Source organism: Ciona robusta, chromosome 3 (assembly GCF_009617815.1).
Source record: "Ciona robusta chromosome 3, ASM961781v2".
In the NCBI taxonomy this organism is placed as follows: Eukaryota; Metazoa; Chordata; class Ascidiacea; order Phlebobranchia; family Cionidae; genus Ciona; species Ciona robusta.
Window position 1 is genome coordinate 368,676 of NC_143237.1, and position 11,841 is coordinate 380,516.

The 11,841-nt window shown below is 36.2% G+C and overlaps 2 protein-coding genes across 2 annotated transcripts; one reads left to right on the forward strand and one right to left on the reverse strand.

Moving 5' to 3' along the window:
- The first annotated feature begins 167 nt into the window (after nucleotides 1-167).
- Nucleotides 168-6,761, forward strand: LOC149737371 (U4/U6 small nuclear ribonucleoprotein Prp3-like). Its single transcript, XM_089874878.1, has 13 exons — nucleotides 168-344; nucleotides 645-749; nucleotides 1,023-1,127; nucleotides 1,393-1,577; nucleotides 2,012-2,117; nucleotides 2,408-2,602; nucleotides 3,351-3,517; nucleotides 3,869-3,948; nucleotides 4,338-4,481; nucleotides 5,129-5,342; nucleotides 5,630-5,748; nucleotides 6,100-6,183; nucleotides 6,475-6,761. Exons 1-13 carry the CDS (start codon nucleotides 315-317, stop codon nucleotides 6,669-6,671), a joined length of 1,731 nt encoding a protein of 576 aa, XP_089731004.1. The 5' UTR covers nucleotides 168-314; the 3' UTR covers nucleotides 6,672-6,761.
- A 2-nt stretch (nucleotides 6,762-6,763) lies between these two features.
- On the reverse strand, nucleotides 6,764-11,664 carry LOC149737372 (uncharacterized). Its single transcript, XM_089874881.1, has 9 exons — nucleotides 11,253-11,664; nucleotides 10,852-10,942; nucleotides 10,525-10,606; nucleotides 10,212-10,284; nucleotides 9,420-9,618; nucleotides 8,917-9,010; nucleotides 8,481-8,597; nucleotides 7,970-8,086; nucleotides 6,764-7,343 (listed from the first exon to the last, which is right to left on the reverse strand). The coding sequence occupies exons 1-9, from the start codon at nucleotides 11,452-11,454 to the stop codon at nucleotides 7,245-7,247; spliced, it is 1,074 nt and encodes a 357-aa protein (XP_089731007.1). The 5' UTR covers nucleotides 11,455-11,664; the 3' UTR covers nucleotides 6,764-7,244.
- Between the last annotated feature and the right edge of the window lie 177 nt (nucleotides 11,665-11,841).

Here is an 11,841-nt window from a genome sequence, read left to right on the forward strand (position 1 = left end):
ATAACATTTTGATGGATAATGACATCATCATTCAATCTAAAATCGTATAAAATCTGTATAAAAACATTTTTTTAGTATAAAAAAAAGAAAAATAGGGGGTAGTTAGTTAACTGTTTCATTTATTTTAGATTTACATTATTTGCACATTTTTTAAACCATTGCGCGGTCTATATTCCAATTTACAGTACTACGTTCACGAAGTACTTTGGTTGATATTGTGCACACACAACGTTTGTAAAACGATTAAATTTGTTTTGACTGTTTATGTTTATTTGTGGGGTCCAAGAAGCAAGCAAAAGGAAGTTTTCGTTGCCATGGAAGTAGTTAAGTCAAGAAAACGAAAGGTAGATTCGCTGTTTTTTATAATCTATGCACCCATCGTGGTATGTATAATAGAATACATAGGGTGAAGGATGCTAATGCATAACCCCCCTACATTATCTGATAACGACTTACTCTTATAATCTCTAAACCCCCAACCAACATACCCATTGACCCCTAACTAGTTTGACCACCAAACTCTAACACTTTCCACCAGCCTAATGTGTAACGTACCAGAGGAAGCTTCACTAGTAGCTAGTGCCCCATAAAGTTAAAAGTATTTATACCCTTATAATGCATAACTTTGTATATTAATAACCTAGGAAAATGGGGTTCACGATGAAACAACGAAAAAGTCTCGAAAGTTTAGCGAGCCGGAGGAAAAGGAAAGTAAAGATGATAAACAAAAGAATTTATCGGCTCAAGAGGTAATATACTCGCCTCCAGCACAGGGGGTATGAGTCGGGGATTGATGCTGCTACCATTTAACAACTTGCACCCTTAAATTATCTTGCACACCGACATGCAAAGAGACCCTCAACAACAATTCCCTTTAAACTAATGTTGATTATTGGTTGTCCAAATTGTCAGCCGCATGATGCGTTAAAAAAATAAAAACAATCGAATGAATAATTTTACATTACCAGTTATAAAAGTTATGTGATATTTTATAAGATCTATTTGCATAAATTGTGTTGCAGATCAAAAAAATGATGGAAATGGCTCGTCAACAAATCCAACAACGAAAAGAACAAATTAAACAACTCAACCCTGTTGCTCTTTCAGCCAAGGTTCAACTTGCACAAGTGAGATTGGTTTAATTTAATGCATGGCAACAATTTATAAAATGTAGAGGAATTAAACTTAGCATGAAGTGTATGAAACAGACTGTTGTTTTCCTTCCAGGAGAAGATAAACAAATTGCATTCATTTACTCGCAAATTTCTTTATGGGATAACTCGTAAGCGGGCACAAGGTGTATGAAACAAAATGCCTGTGTTATAACGACTGTCTTTGCCCTGCCATAAATAAGTTACCTCCATTTATTCAACTTCTTTTAATCATACAAAGGCGAAGACGATGAGCAGTGAAAGCCAGCAGGAGCTTGCTTTGATCACAAGCGCTGCAGAGAAAGCACAAAAAGCTGCCGAGCTACAAGCGAGAATTCAGGCTCGGCTCGCAGCCAAGCCAAACCTAATACCTGGGATGGCAGCTGGGTTACAAGCAAAGTTATTCACAGCACCTAACATTGCAGAGTAAGTAAAGGTTTGGTGTTTCAGGATGGTGAGGCACTGTTTGCCTGAGTGTTGGGGTAATGGGCGGCTCTGGCCTAAATCCAAAATCTCAGGTGACCAGGTCCCATGGCATGCCTCACTGTAGGACCTCACCCATATAGAATAGAATGTGCATATACAATGTCGGGGTAATGTACCAACTCTGGCTTAAATCCCAGGTCCCATGGCATGCCTCACTGTAGAACCTCACCCATATAGAATATAATGTGCATATACAATATTGGGGTAATGGACCAACTATGGCCTAAATCCTCATCAAGGACCTCACCCATATATAATAGTAAAATAGAAGTGAAATGGTATTAACAAAGCAATGTTTCAGATTGTGTTTTTAACTTTTGGGTAACGCTAAATTTTTTGAAATATAAATATGATGTTACGTATATGTGTTTTAGACAAGAACAAACCGCTCCTAAACCCCTAATATTGGATGAGATGGGAAGAACCATTGATGCTACAGGTCAACTATTAAATATCCCAAGCAGAGTACCAACTTTAAAGGTATCTTATTTATTTATGATAATGCATCATATATTATATTCTATAAAAAAGCGTCCTGTATTGAAACTGTGTTTCATTGTTATGCTTTGCTTTTGTTATGCCACAGTGGATTTAGCTTCCACGTTTTCTATACGTTTTTAGTGTGTTTTTTGTCTGTTGCGTGTTTTAACAACTTTCGTTTCATTTCTAATTCCCTTCTCTGCGTTGTTTGATATAACCTGATCTGAAGAGACGGCAAAATTTATATTTTCTTATGAGTCATGACTGCTATAGTATATTGTTTGTCCCAGGCAAACATTCGTGCAAAGAAGAGAGAAGAGTTTCGACAAAAGTTGCACGAGAAGCCCCCTAGTGATGAAACAAGCGGTGGAATCAACTTCTTCGACAACCGAGTGAAACAGGAAACCGCTTCAAGACCGAGGAGGAATTTCAAGTTTCATGAAAAAGGAAGATTTGTTAAAATTGCGCAGAAAATTCGAACAAAGGTAAGAAACTAGTTGGAAATGTAGTTTAAATCGATACCGTGGATAGTGTATAAAGTATTTGTGTAAATAATTCAACCACATTGTTGTCAAGTACATGTACTATGAAGTTACCTGCTGCTTGTATTATTCTACTATTTATACCCATAACTAAGTCTGTATTAAATTTTTTTTCTATTACTAACAATCACCCACAAAGTTACATACGTGGTAACTTGTAAGCGGGCACGAGGTGTATGAAACAGAACACCCGTGTTATTACGACTGTCGTTGCCCCGCCGTGCGAGGATAAATAAGTTACATACGTGGTAACTCGTAAGCTGGCACGAGGTGTATGAAACAGAACACCCGTGTTATAACGACTGTCGTTGCCCTGCCATGCGAGGATAAATAAGTTACATACGTGGTAACTCGTAAGCTGGCACGAGGTGTATGAAACAGAACACCCGTGTTATAACGACTGTCGTTGCCCTGCCATGCGAGGATAAATAAGTTACATACGTGGTAACTTGTAAGCAGGCACGAGGTGTATGAAACAGAACACCCGTGTTATAACGACTGTCGTTGCCCTGCCATGCGAGGATAAATAAGTTATATACGTGGTAACTTGTAAGCAGGCATAAGTTGTATGAAACAGAACACCCATGTTATAACAAACGCTGCCGTTGCAAGGGTGTATAAGCTAAATATATTACAATTTAAAAACTGATATATGGAGAACGAAACTCAAAACGTTTTACCCACCCACCAGGCACAGCTTGAGAAACTTCAGGGTGAAATATCTCACGCAGCCAAACGCACAGGGATCCAACAAGCTTCAAAACTTGCGTTAATCGCACCAAAAGTTGGTCCTGAATGTGATGTAGATGCTATACCTAATGTAGAATGGTGGGACGCCTATATTGACAACAGGGACAAGTAAGTTATATATATATATAGGTGTATATGTTATATATAATATATATATATGTATATGTATAGGTGTAACTTTGGGGGGTCTAGGATGGAATGTTACCTCTACTTTCAAAACAGGGCTGACATCATGTGTTTTAGCACCAATTTGTTAAAACAGATATTACCCTGCTGTTAGGTGTCTATACAAACAAGCAGAGCCAAAGTATATTGCATTCACCACATTAATCAATGAGGTTCCCTATGTTTGACAACTATGAGTGTAACTACATTTTAACAATGTCACCCCAGCTTTTGACACCTATGCATCACAGTATATATAACTTAGTAAGTACATCTGTACAAAATATCCCCCAGCCATCAAGTAGAATCAGTGGAGATCGCTTACGATGCGATAACGAACCTAATTGAACATCCAGCCCAACTTAATGCTCCAGGTTTGTCAATTAGGTTTAATGTCATGCAGAAATGTAATTGTTGTGATAAAAGACACTGAACTGTATTTGCTTCAGTGGTCACTAATGGGTTTTCCAAATTGTAAGCCATACAGAAAAACAATCGCCCACAAAGTTACATACATGGTAACTTGTAAGCGAGCACGAGGTGTATGAAACAGAACACCCGTGGTATAGCGACTGTCGTTGCCCCGCCATGCGAGGATAAATAAGTGAAATTTTTAGTCTAAAATCACAGTAAAAATTTGCAATTAATTCCTTATCATACTTGAGCGCTTGTAACTTGCTTTAGTTTTGTGCGGCTGCAAAAGTAACATGCATGTCCAGCAACAACATTATATATATCGTGACCATACTTGTTTAACCACTAGGTAGCGGTAGACGAGCCCCTGTATTGACGACTTACCTCACGAAGAAGGAACGAAAGAAGATGCGACGAATGAATCGACGGGAGGCATTGAAGGACGAGCAAGAGAAAGTAAGGTTGGGACTCGCACCAGCACCTGAACCTAAAGGTGAGAAACAATATATTTATTACAAAATTTATGTTTTTTACCTAAAGAGATATTTAATGAGGTATTACATTATGCACCTGAACCTAAAGGTGGGAAGGTTTTGTAATCAGGCAATTAAAAAACAAAAATCCGGCTGATACCGGTTCGCAATTATATTTTTCCAGCAGTTTACTGACGTGTGCGTTACGTCAAATGTTGCCGGTGTAACTAACCCTCTGTGGCCAATATTGGGATAATTAAGGTTTTCTGTTACGTCTGCTACCAGGCATAATGTAAATAGTCTTTCAGGCTTATCTGGTATGAAAACTGTGAATTTCCGATGTTTGCATGTCATCAAGGCCTCTTCGGAAAATTAAAGTTTTTTGTAAATGTGATGTTATGTTTAAGAAAAAGTCACTTAGTTTAAAAGTTAAACATTTAAATCACATTTATTGTACATGGAAGTTAATTGTACTTAAGTTAACTTCAAGCTTTGCTGTTCATCAATGTTTTTTAATAAATAGCTCTTGTAAAATTATGTAAATCAAATAACAAATTTGGTACAACAAAATTATAATAAAATTTTTGTTTTTTACCAGTAGAGCCATTTACTTATATGTTGCATTATAATTGGTAGCAACAAGATATTCATTACTTGATATTTGCAGTGAAACTCTCGAACCTGATGCGGGTGTTGGGCACGGATGCTGTACAAGACCCTACTAAGGTTGAGAAGCATGTTCGTATGCAGATGGCTAAACGACAACGAGCTCATGAACAAGCGAATGCTGCGAGGAAGCTTACTGATGTACAGAAGAGAGAAAAGAAAATTAAGAAGTTAAAAGAAGACACCTCAGATGTTGTGCACGTTACTATGTACAGGTAAAAAAGGATGTTATAATACTGTGGTGTCATAGCCATAGGCGCCAAACCTGGGGTGGCAGGGTGGGCAGGCAAACCCCAGAGTTTTCTACATTAACTAGAAAATATAAGTTAAAATGTAATATTAGGTATTCCTCCCTTCCCTGTGTTTATAATGCTTTGTTGCATATGACCATTTCTATCTTCTTATTTTCAAAGCAACAAATTAAATATACACTACATTGTGTATAATTGACTGCTTTCCCACCTAAGTGACACCTTCACTACTAACCAATTACTTTGTGCAGAGTACGTAATTTACGCGACCCCTCGAAAAAGTTCAAAGTGGAAATGAACAGCAAGCAGTTATATTTAACGGGATGTACCATCTTACACCCTGATATCAACATAGTGGTTGTGGAGGGAGGTGGGTTGGGCTGATACTATATTTGTAACTTTGATTTTATAATGGAAGTTGTTGGTATATGCACTGTATGATTCAATTGAAGCATGCAGTGTTTAATTAATAAAATATATACATGTTGTTTTAAGTAGATGTTGTCCAACAAATTTAAATGGTATGAATGGACTTCCTTATATCTATACATTTAAAGGTTAGATCACATTAACACGATACAGAAGTTCGCACATGTTTTATCTTACTTACTGTGGTAGTAAAAGTTGCCTCGTTGTGTTCGTTAAATACAACTACTTGGCTTTTTTGAAACTAGAATATGGTCATCTTACTTTAATATAATTGAAGCACATTGATGTTCAGGACCAAAGTCTCAGCGTAAGTTCCGTCGATTGATGATGTCACGAATAAAATGGGAGGAAGATAAGAAAGGGAAGCGACATGCAGGTGCGTTGTTTACCTTTAGTAACTACAATATATATAGCTGGAAAATACTTGAGCTTTTATCGTTGGCAAGTGATCGCGATGGTTTGAATTGGGTATATCGAGTGCAGTTACACAACTAACGGGCAAAGTGCTATTTCGACAGTAGGTATTTACCTTTCACCTTAGTTGGGGTAAAGACACTTAACGACGCAAAATACTGATCTGTAATCAGTAGAAAGCAAATAAATGACAAAGTGCGAAATTTCCCTACACCGTTATTAACTTGGTGAACAATGAATATTTTTGAAACAGAAGCGGACGGGAGTGAAGAAGCCGCGAATATTAAGTGGTGCGAGTTGGTGTGGGAGGGAGAGACAAAGAAGAAGAACTTCGGTGAAATGACTTTCAAACAATGCACAACTGACTCACAAGCGAGGGAGTTTTTCAAGAAACATGGAGTTGAACATTATTGGGATCTTTCCCACTCGGAAACGATTCTACAAGAGTGAATTGGAATTCGTTTGTAACATTAATATGTGGTTGATACTGACTTTGCTGCCAACGCATAATAATGCTGAATAAACTTATTGTATATTAAAGATATTTTGTGAAGGTCTGTTTATTAAGGTGCAATGTAATAAGTACAATAGTAAGTTTGGTAAGTAATAGCTTCTCATTATGTTGAGTAAAAGGAAGTGCAAATATGTGGAACATGATAACTGCTGTAGATGACGGTAAAATAATTCATTGAGGTTAATATGCAATATGTAGCAAGATTTGAATATAATAGTCTGAAGTTGATATGTTGTAACTTAGATGGTGACAGTTCGCTCTATGCATTGCATAAAACATGGTGTAGTATTGTGGGGTAAGATGGGACACGTTTAGAACATAATATCCAAATATCCTGATCGTGTTTAAGCAATTACTAACGGTTTATGAGAGTCGTGAGAATACGGTTTTATAATTCTTTGAATGTTCTTTGTTTACTGCCAAATGGGACGAGAAAATAGAATGAAAGGTGTCCCATCTTTCCCCACCCTACTGTACATACAACATTTTGACAGTAATCTTGTGTGACATTACACAGGGAACTTGGTAGCTCTATCGTGCGGATCATTGAAATTAATATCTGGTCCTATATACACGATGGCAAACGGGTTGATGCTGGTGTGACTCATCTATAAGGTTGGGAGATATGAAAGAGATCTTGGTTATAAGTAAAACAATGCAAAGTATTAAAATTAAATATGAGGCAACTAATAATGGGTAGAACAACCAATTTCTACACTACTTCGAATTGAGATTTTTGTGCACTGCATTAATTAGTAAACATTGCAACCCAAAGTTAAAAATATTTGCTTAAAATTGAATATGAGGCAACTAATAATGGGTAGAATGTACCAGTATGAGAGCAAAACCTAGGGTGGCAGGTTAAGCAGGTCTACTCCAGAACTTGCTAGACTGTATTAATTTTAATACAACTTTCTACACTGCATTAAACTAAGTGTTTCTGCACCAAACTATTCAATAAACACAACATTACAAACAATAAGTTAAATGCAAACACGGTGAACCACATAACTTATTTATGAGTTGGAGCAACACAGTCGTTATTACGCAGGTGTTCTGTTTCATACACTTCGTGCCCGCTTACAAGTTACCACGTATGTAACTTATTTATCCTTGCATGGAGGGGCAACGACAGTTGTTATAACACTGGTGTTCTGTTCCATACACCTCGTGTACGCTTGCAAGTTACCACGTATCGCATGGTTTGCAACACATTCATATAAAACCAAATCACCTGGTAATGTTTCGTGATATGATTCATGTTCGTTGTTTCACCAAACTCTGGCTTTTGGTAAAGTTCCTTCAGGTAGTTCCAGATGTTTGGATAATCAATTATCCTCTTTTTGTTGCACTTTATATTTATATAAAACATGTTAAAAAAGTAAATAGAACATACATATACATCGATGCATGCTTATTTGCACAAAAGAGATTGTTGATAAACGTTTTCAGCAAAAGGTGTATCAATGTACAAGGTGTTCGGAAAGTCAGTATAAGCTGCTCTAACAATAATTCACTCAGTCTACATCAGGGGAGCAGCTGATAGAGGGGTTTAGAACCAAAATCCAAGCCTGTATTGATGCTAACGGGGGTCACTTTCAACATCATTTATATTTGTCATTCATATTTACCTCCTGGATTCTACACTGAAACATGTCTGTTAATAAATATATATATGCACGGTGACTTTCCGAACACCCTGTATCACCCAATTTGTTGTGACTTTATTAAAAAGTGAATTTTACCTTGAAATGTCCATGGTAAACCGGATCGAACCGGATTAAAGTCGTATAAAGTCGAATATCCGCTTCAGTGAGTTGACAACCAGTGAGATACCTTTGTTTTGAAAGTAAATCTTCCAACTGCATATAAAATAAATCTGAGTGTTGTAAATAAATAAAATAGACAAATACAAATAAATACATTTATTGTAAATAAATACATACAATAGTGAGAAAACTACGTTTAAAATAATTTAATGAATGTAGCTGTAAACTAAATACTCTAACATTCTCTGTAACTTTTTGTAACTTCATCGTAAAAATATACAAAATTTTATTCTTAAAACAAGGATTTTTAAAATGTTCTTTTTTGTTTGCAACACATGTGTCACTGTAGACAAATAAAAACGGGAAAATTTAGAAAGACTAATCTCGTTACGAAGGGTTAAGTCTTACAAACCTTGTCCAGATGTTCAAACAAACCGTGCACGGCCAAGTCGTAAGCTTCTTGACTGCGTGCGAACCCACACCGGTACACGCCATTGTTGATGTTTCTAAAATTTGGTTTATAAGCGTTAATATCATGATTTTGCTTCATAAATATAAAAACAAATGTACTTAAACCAAAGAATATTTAGATACAGCATTGAGCTTTGAAACCAGTATCCCTAGCTACAAAAAAGTTATTACCAGCATATATATTATTAACTGGAATGCTAAATCATTTCATCCTTAAGTAAAATCATACACCTAACTTGCACGTAATTAAAACGAAATTATAAAGGACCATGCGTTTTTCTTCTTTCCAATTAAATGTGAATATGTTTTAAACCATTACAGGTTATAACTTGTAACAACTGTCATTTTGTCACTGTATCCGGTTTTATTTTTATAATCTTCGCTACCATTATCAAGTGGGTAGTTAAAAGCTATTATTAATTATCATATATAATGAAAACCTACGGGTAAACCCAGCCATTCACTTCCTCGATTTGACTTCTCAGATTCTCGGGATAAAAATCCAATTCTCGTTGTCCGTCAGTTGCGCAATAAGCGTTGAAACTTTTATTAAACATTCGAATGATTTCACTCGACTCATTATTCACGATCTTTTTGGTTTTCTTGTCGAATAACACGGGCACTGTTATCCTGCCAGTGTAACCTGTGAGTGAATGGATAAGGTATGTAACTCGGGTTTTTCGCTATATGGCCAGCAGCGCAGCCAAGGGTGAGATCCCCCTTTAAAAAGAATCCCAAAAAATAATTACCCCTGCTCCCTCCTTTATTTTTTTTCTGCATGCGAAACTGACTATGACTGCAATTAGCAACAAAAACCCTGCAAACCATGTTACTATCATATTGTGATTAATATGATGAAAATTGTTTTATTCGTTGCACAGAAATGCTTCACAACATCCAATATACATCACAGAATATTTGATGTCATAACTTACTTCCTCGAGTAAACCAGACACCATAGAATCTGTGACAGTTATTTATCTTTATCACTACTTGATATGAGCGAGGTCCTTGTTTAAAAACCTAAAATGTTCACCAGATTTGGCCAATCACCGTAACACCCACAGTCCAATATTAGCCATTCATTTATTTATCATAACATAGTCTGATGAACCAACAAAATATAACATTGGCTGTGGTTTAACAGAACACCCGCGCAATACATTGTGGATTTGATTCCCTTATCATAGATTCACATGGTAGGACCTGTATAACATTGAACGTATTGAAGTTTACCTGGTGAAACTTGATGGTAAATATCCTTCATGTATTTTGCATCAAAGATCGGATCTTTCTCGCATTGCTCAACCTGTTTTTAACATATTTACTCAAATAATATAGCATTACAGTTATCTCTATAAACAGTAACTAGGACTAGATTAATTAAAACAACGAAGAGAATGAAATTATCAGCAAAATGGCAGTCGCTAAAATAGGCTAAAATAAAGTACTTGAGTAAAAGTAATAAAGTATCAAATAAAAGCGTGACCGTTAAACCCACAATACACCTTAACTATTAACCATAGTTAGCCAATAAATATAAACCAACTTTTTCATTGAATCTCCAACCGTTTTCGAGCATAAGAAAATCAACCACCGTGTATGAGATGACGTTTTCCAAACCTTTGAGTCTAAGAACAAATTAGTAAAGTTATTATACGAGCGGTTTGTATGACAAAAATAACAAAGTGTTTTATGTATTTCTTCGAAAACGATATTAAAGATCAAATTAATTAAAATAACGAAGTGAAGGAATTAGCAGCAAAACGACAGTCGTTAAAACAAGCTATGAATAAAAAGTTAGAGCAAGAGTTAAAAAGTGTGGCCGTTAAACCTATACCAAAGTAAAAACAACCAAATATATAAAATCCTATACTTTCTGCTGATTAACGTTCTGTGCGCCCATGGACAAGCAAGCGAAACATAAAGATGATATCGACCACTTTCTGGTGGGAATTCACCGTCCTCTGAAAAATAATAACAAATAACAATGTCAGTAAATTCAATTTACAAACCAATAAAGAATGTAATAATGAAACATAAGCATTAGTAAAGAATCCTGGAGAGAAGAATCCTCCGCTACTTTACAGATTAGGCTGGTGGAAAGTGTTAGAGGTTGGTGGTTAGGGGGACTTAGGGATTATATGGGTTAGTGTTCATAGGAGTTATTAGTGGTTAGCCTATAACGTAGGGGTAGGATTCTTTACCATCACCATATTTTGCGTTGAAAAATGTACCAGAACGAATACCACGGCAGCACTTACAAATGTATTTTACCTTTAATTTCGTTTCTGAATGCAGATTCCTTTCGAACGAATGCGCCTTTAGCATTTACACTCGAACTGACATCTACGTGCTTTTCTGTGCTCATCTTTTTAACGGATTGAATTTTCAACAAACTAGGTAAAAGTAACTTAACTTGACAGAGCGATTGTAGTTTTGAAAATCCAAGCCCTAGACGTGCTGCATTTATAAACATACTAGACAAAACGTATTAAAAGATACGCCCTTATATCATGAAACGAGTCGAGTCATGTCATATCTTTTTTCTTCAAATTTTACGTGTAATGTCTTGCAATATTACCGCTATCGTCGACGTGTTTTGATTAACCCAGAAAGTGCAAGTCATAGTTACAGGGCAAACGTCACTCACCATGACGTAGCATTATATCGAATGCTGCAACAAAGTCAACATGAAGCAAATGACGAAGCAATCCCGCTACAATACATTTTATTAGGCGGTTAATTCAAACCTTTTTGTCATGTGTGATTGCAAAACGTTTATCATCGCATGGCGGACAATTTAGTATAATGAACAACTGTGTTTTAACAATTGCAATGTGTAAGCAAAAAAATTAAAACCAGA

Excerpts from the sequence above, each read along its gene's own strand:
- LOC149737371 (XM_089874878.1), top strand. The coding sequence starts at position 315 with ATGGAAGTAGTTAAGTCAAGAAAACGAAAG. Across the intron at positions 3,518-3,868 it reads TATATTGACAACAGGGACAA|CCATCAAGTAGAATCAGTGG; the intron begins GTAAGTTATATA and ends AATATCCCCCAG. Across the intron at positions 5,343-5,629 it reads GTGCACGTTACTATGTACAG|AGTACGTAATTTACGCGACC; the intron begins GTAAAAAAGGAT and ends TACTTTGTGCAG.
- LOC149737372 (XM_089874881.1), bottom strand. The coding sequence starts at position 11,454 with ATGTTTATAAATGCAGCACGTCTAGGGCTTGGATTTTCAAAACTACAA. Across the intron at positions 10,607-10,851 it reads AGAACGTTAATCAGCAGAAA|ACTCAAAGGTTTGGAAAACG; the intron begins GTATAGGATTTT and ends ATTTGTTCTTAG. Across the intron at positions 9,011-9,419 it reads GTGAATGGCTGGGTTTACCC|AAACATCAACAATGGCGTGT; the intron begins GTAGGTTTTCAT and ends ACCAAATTTTAG.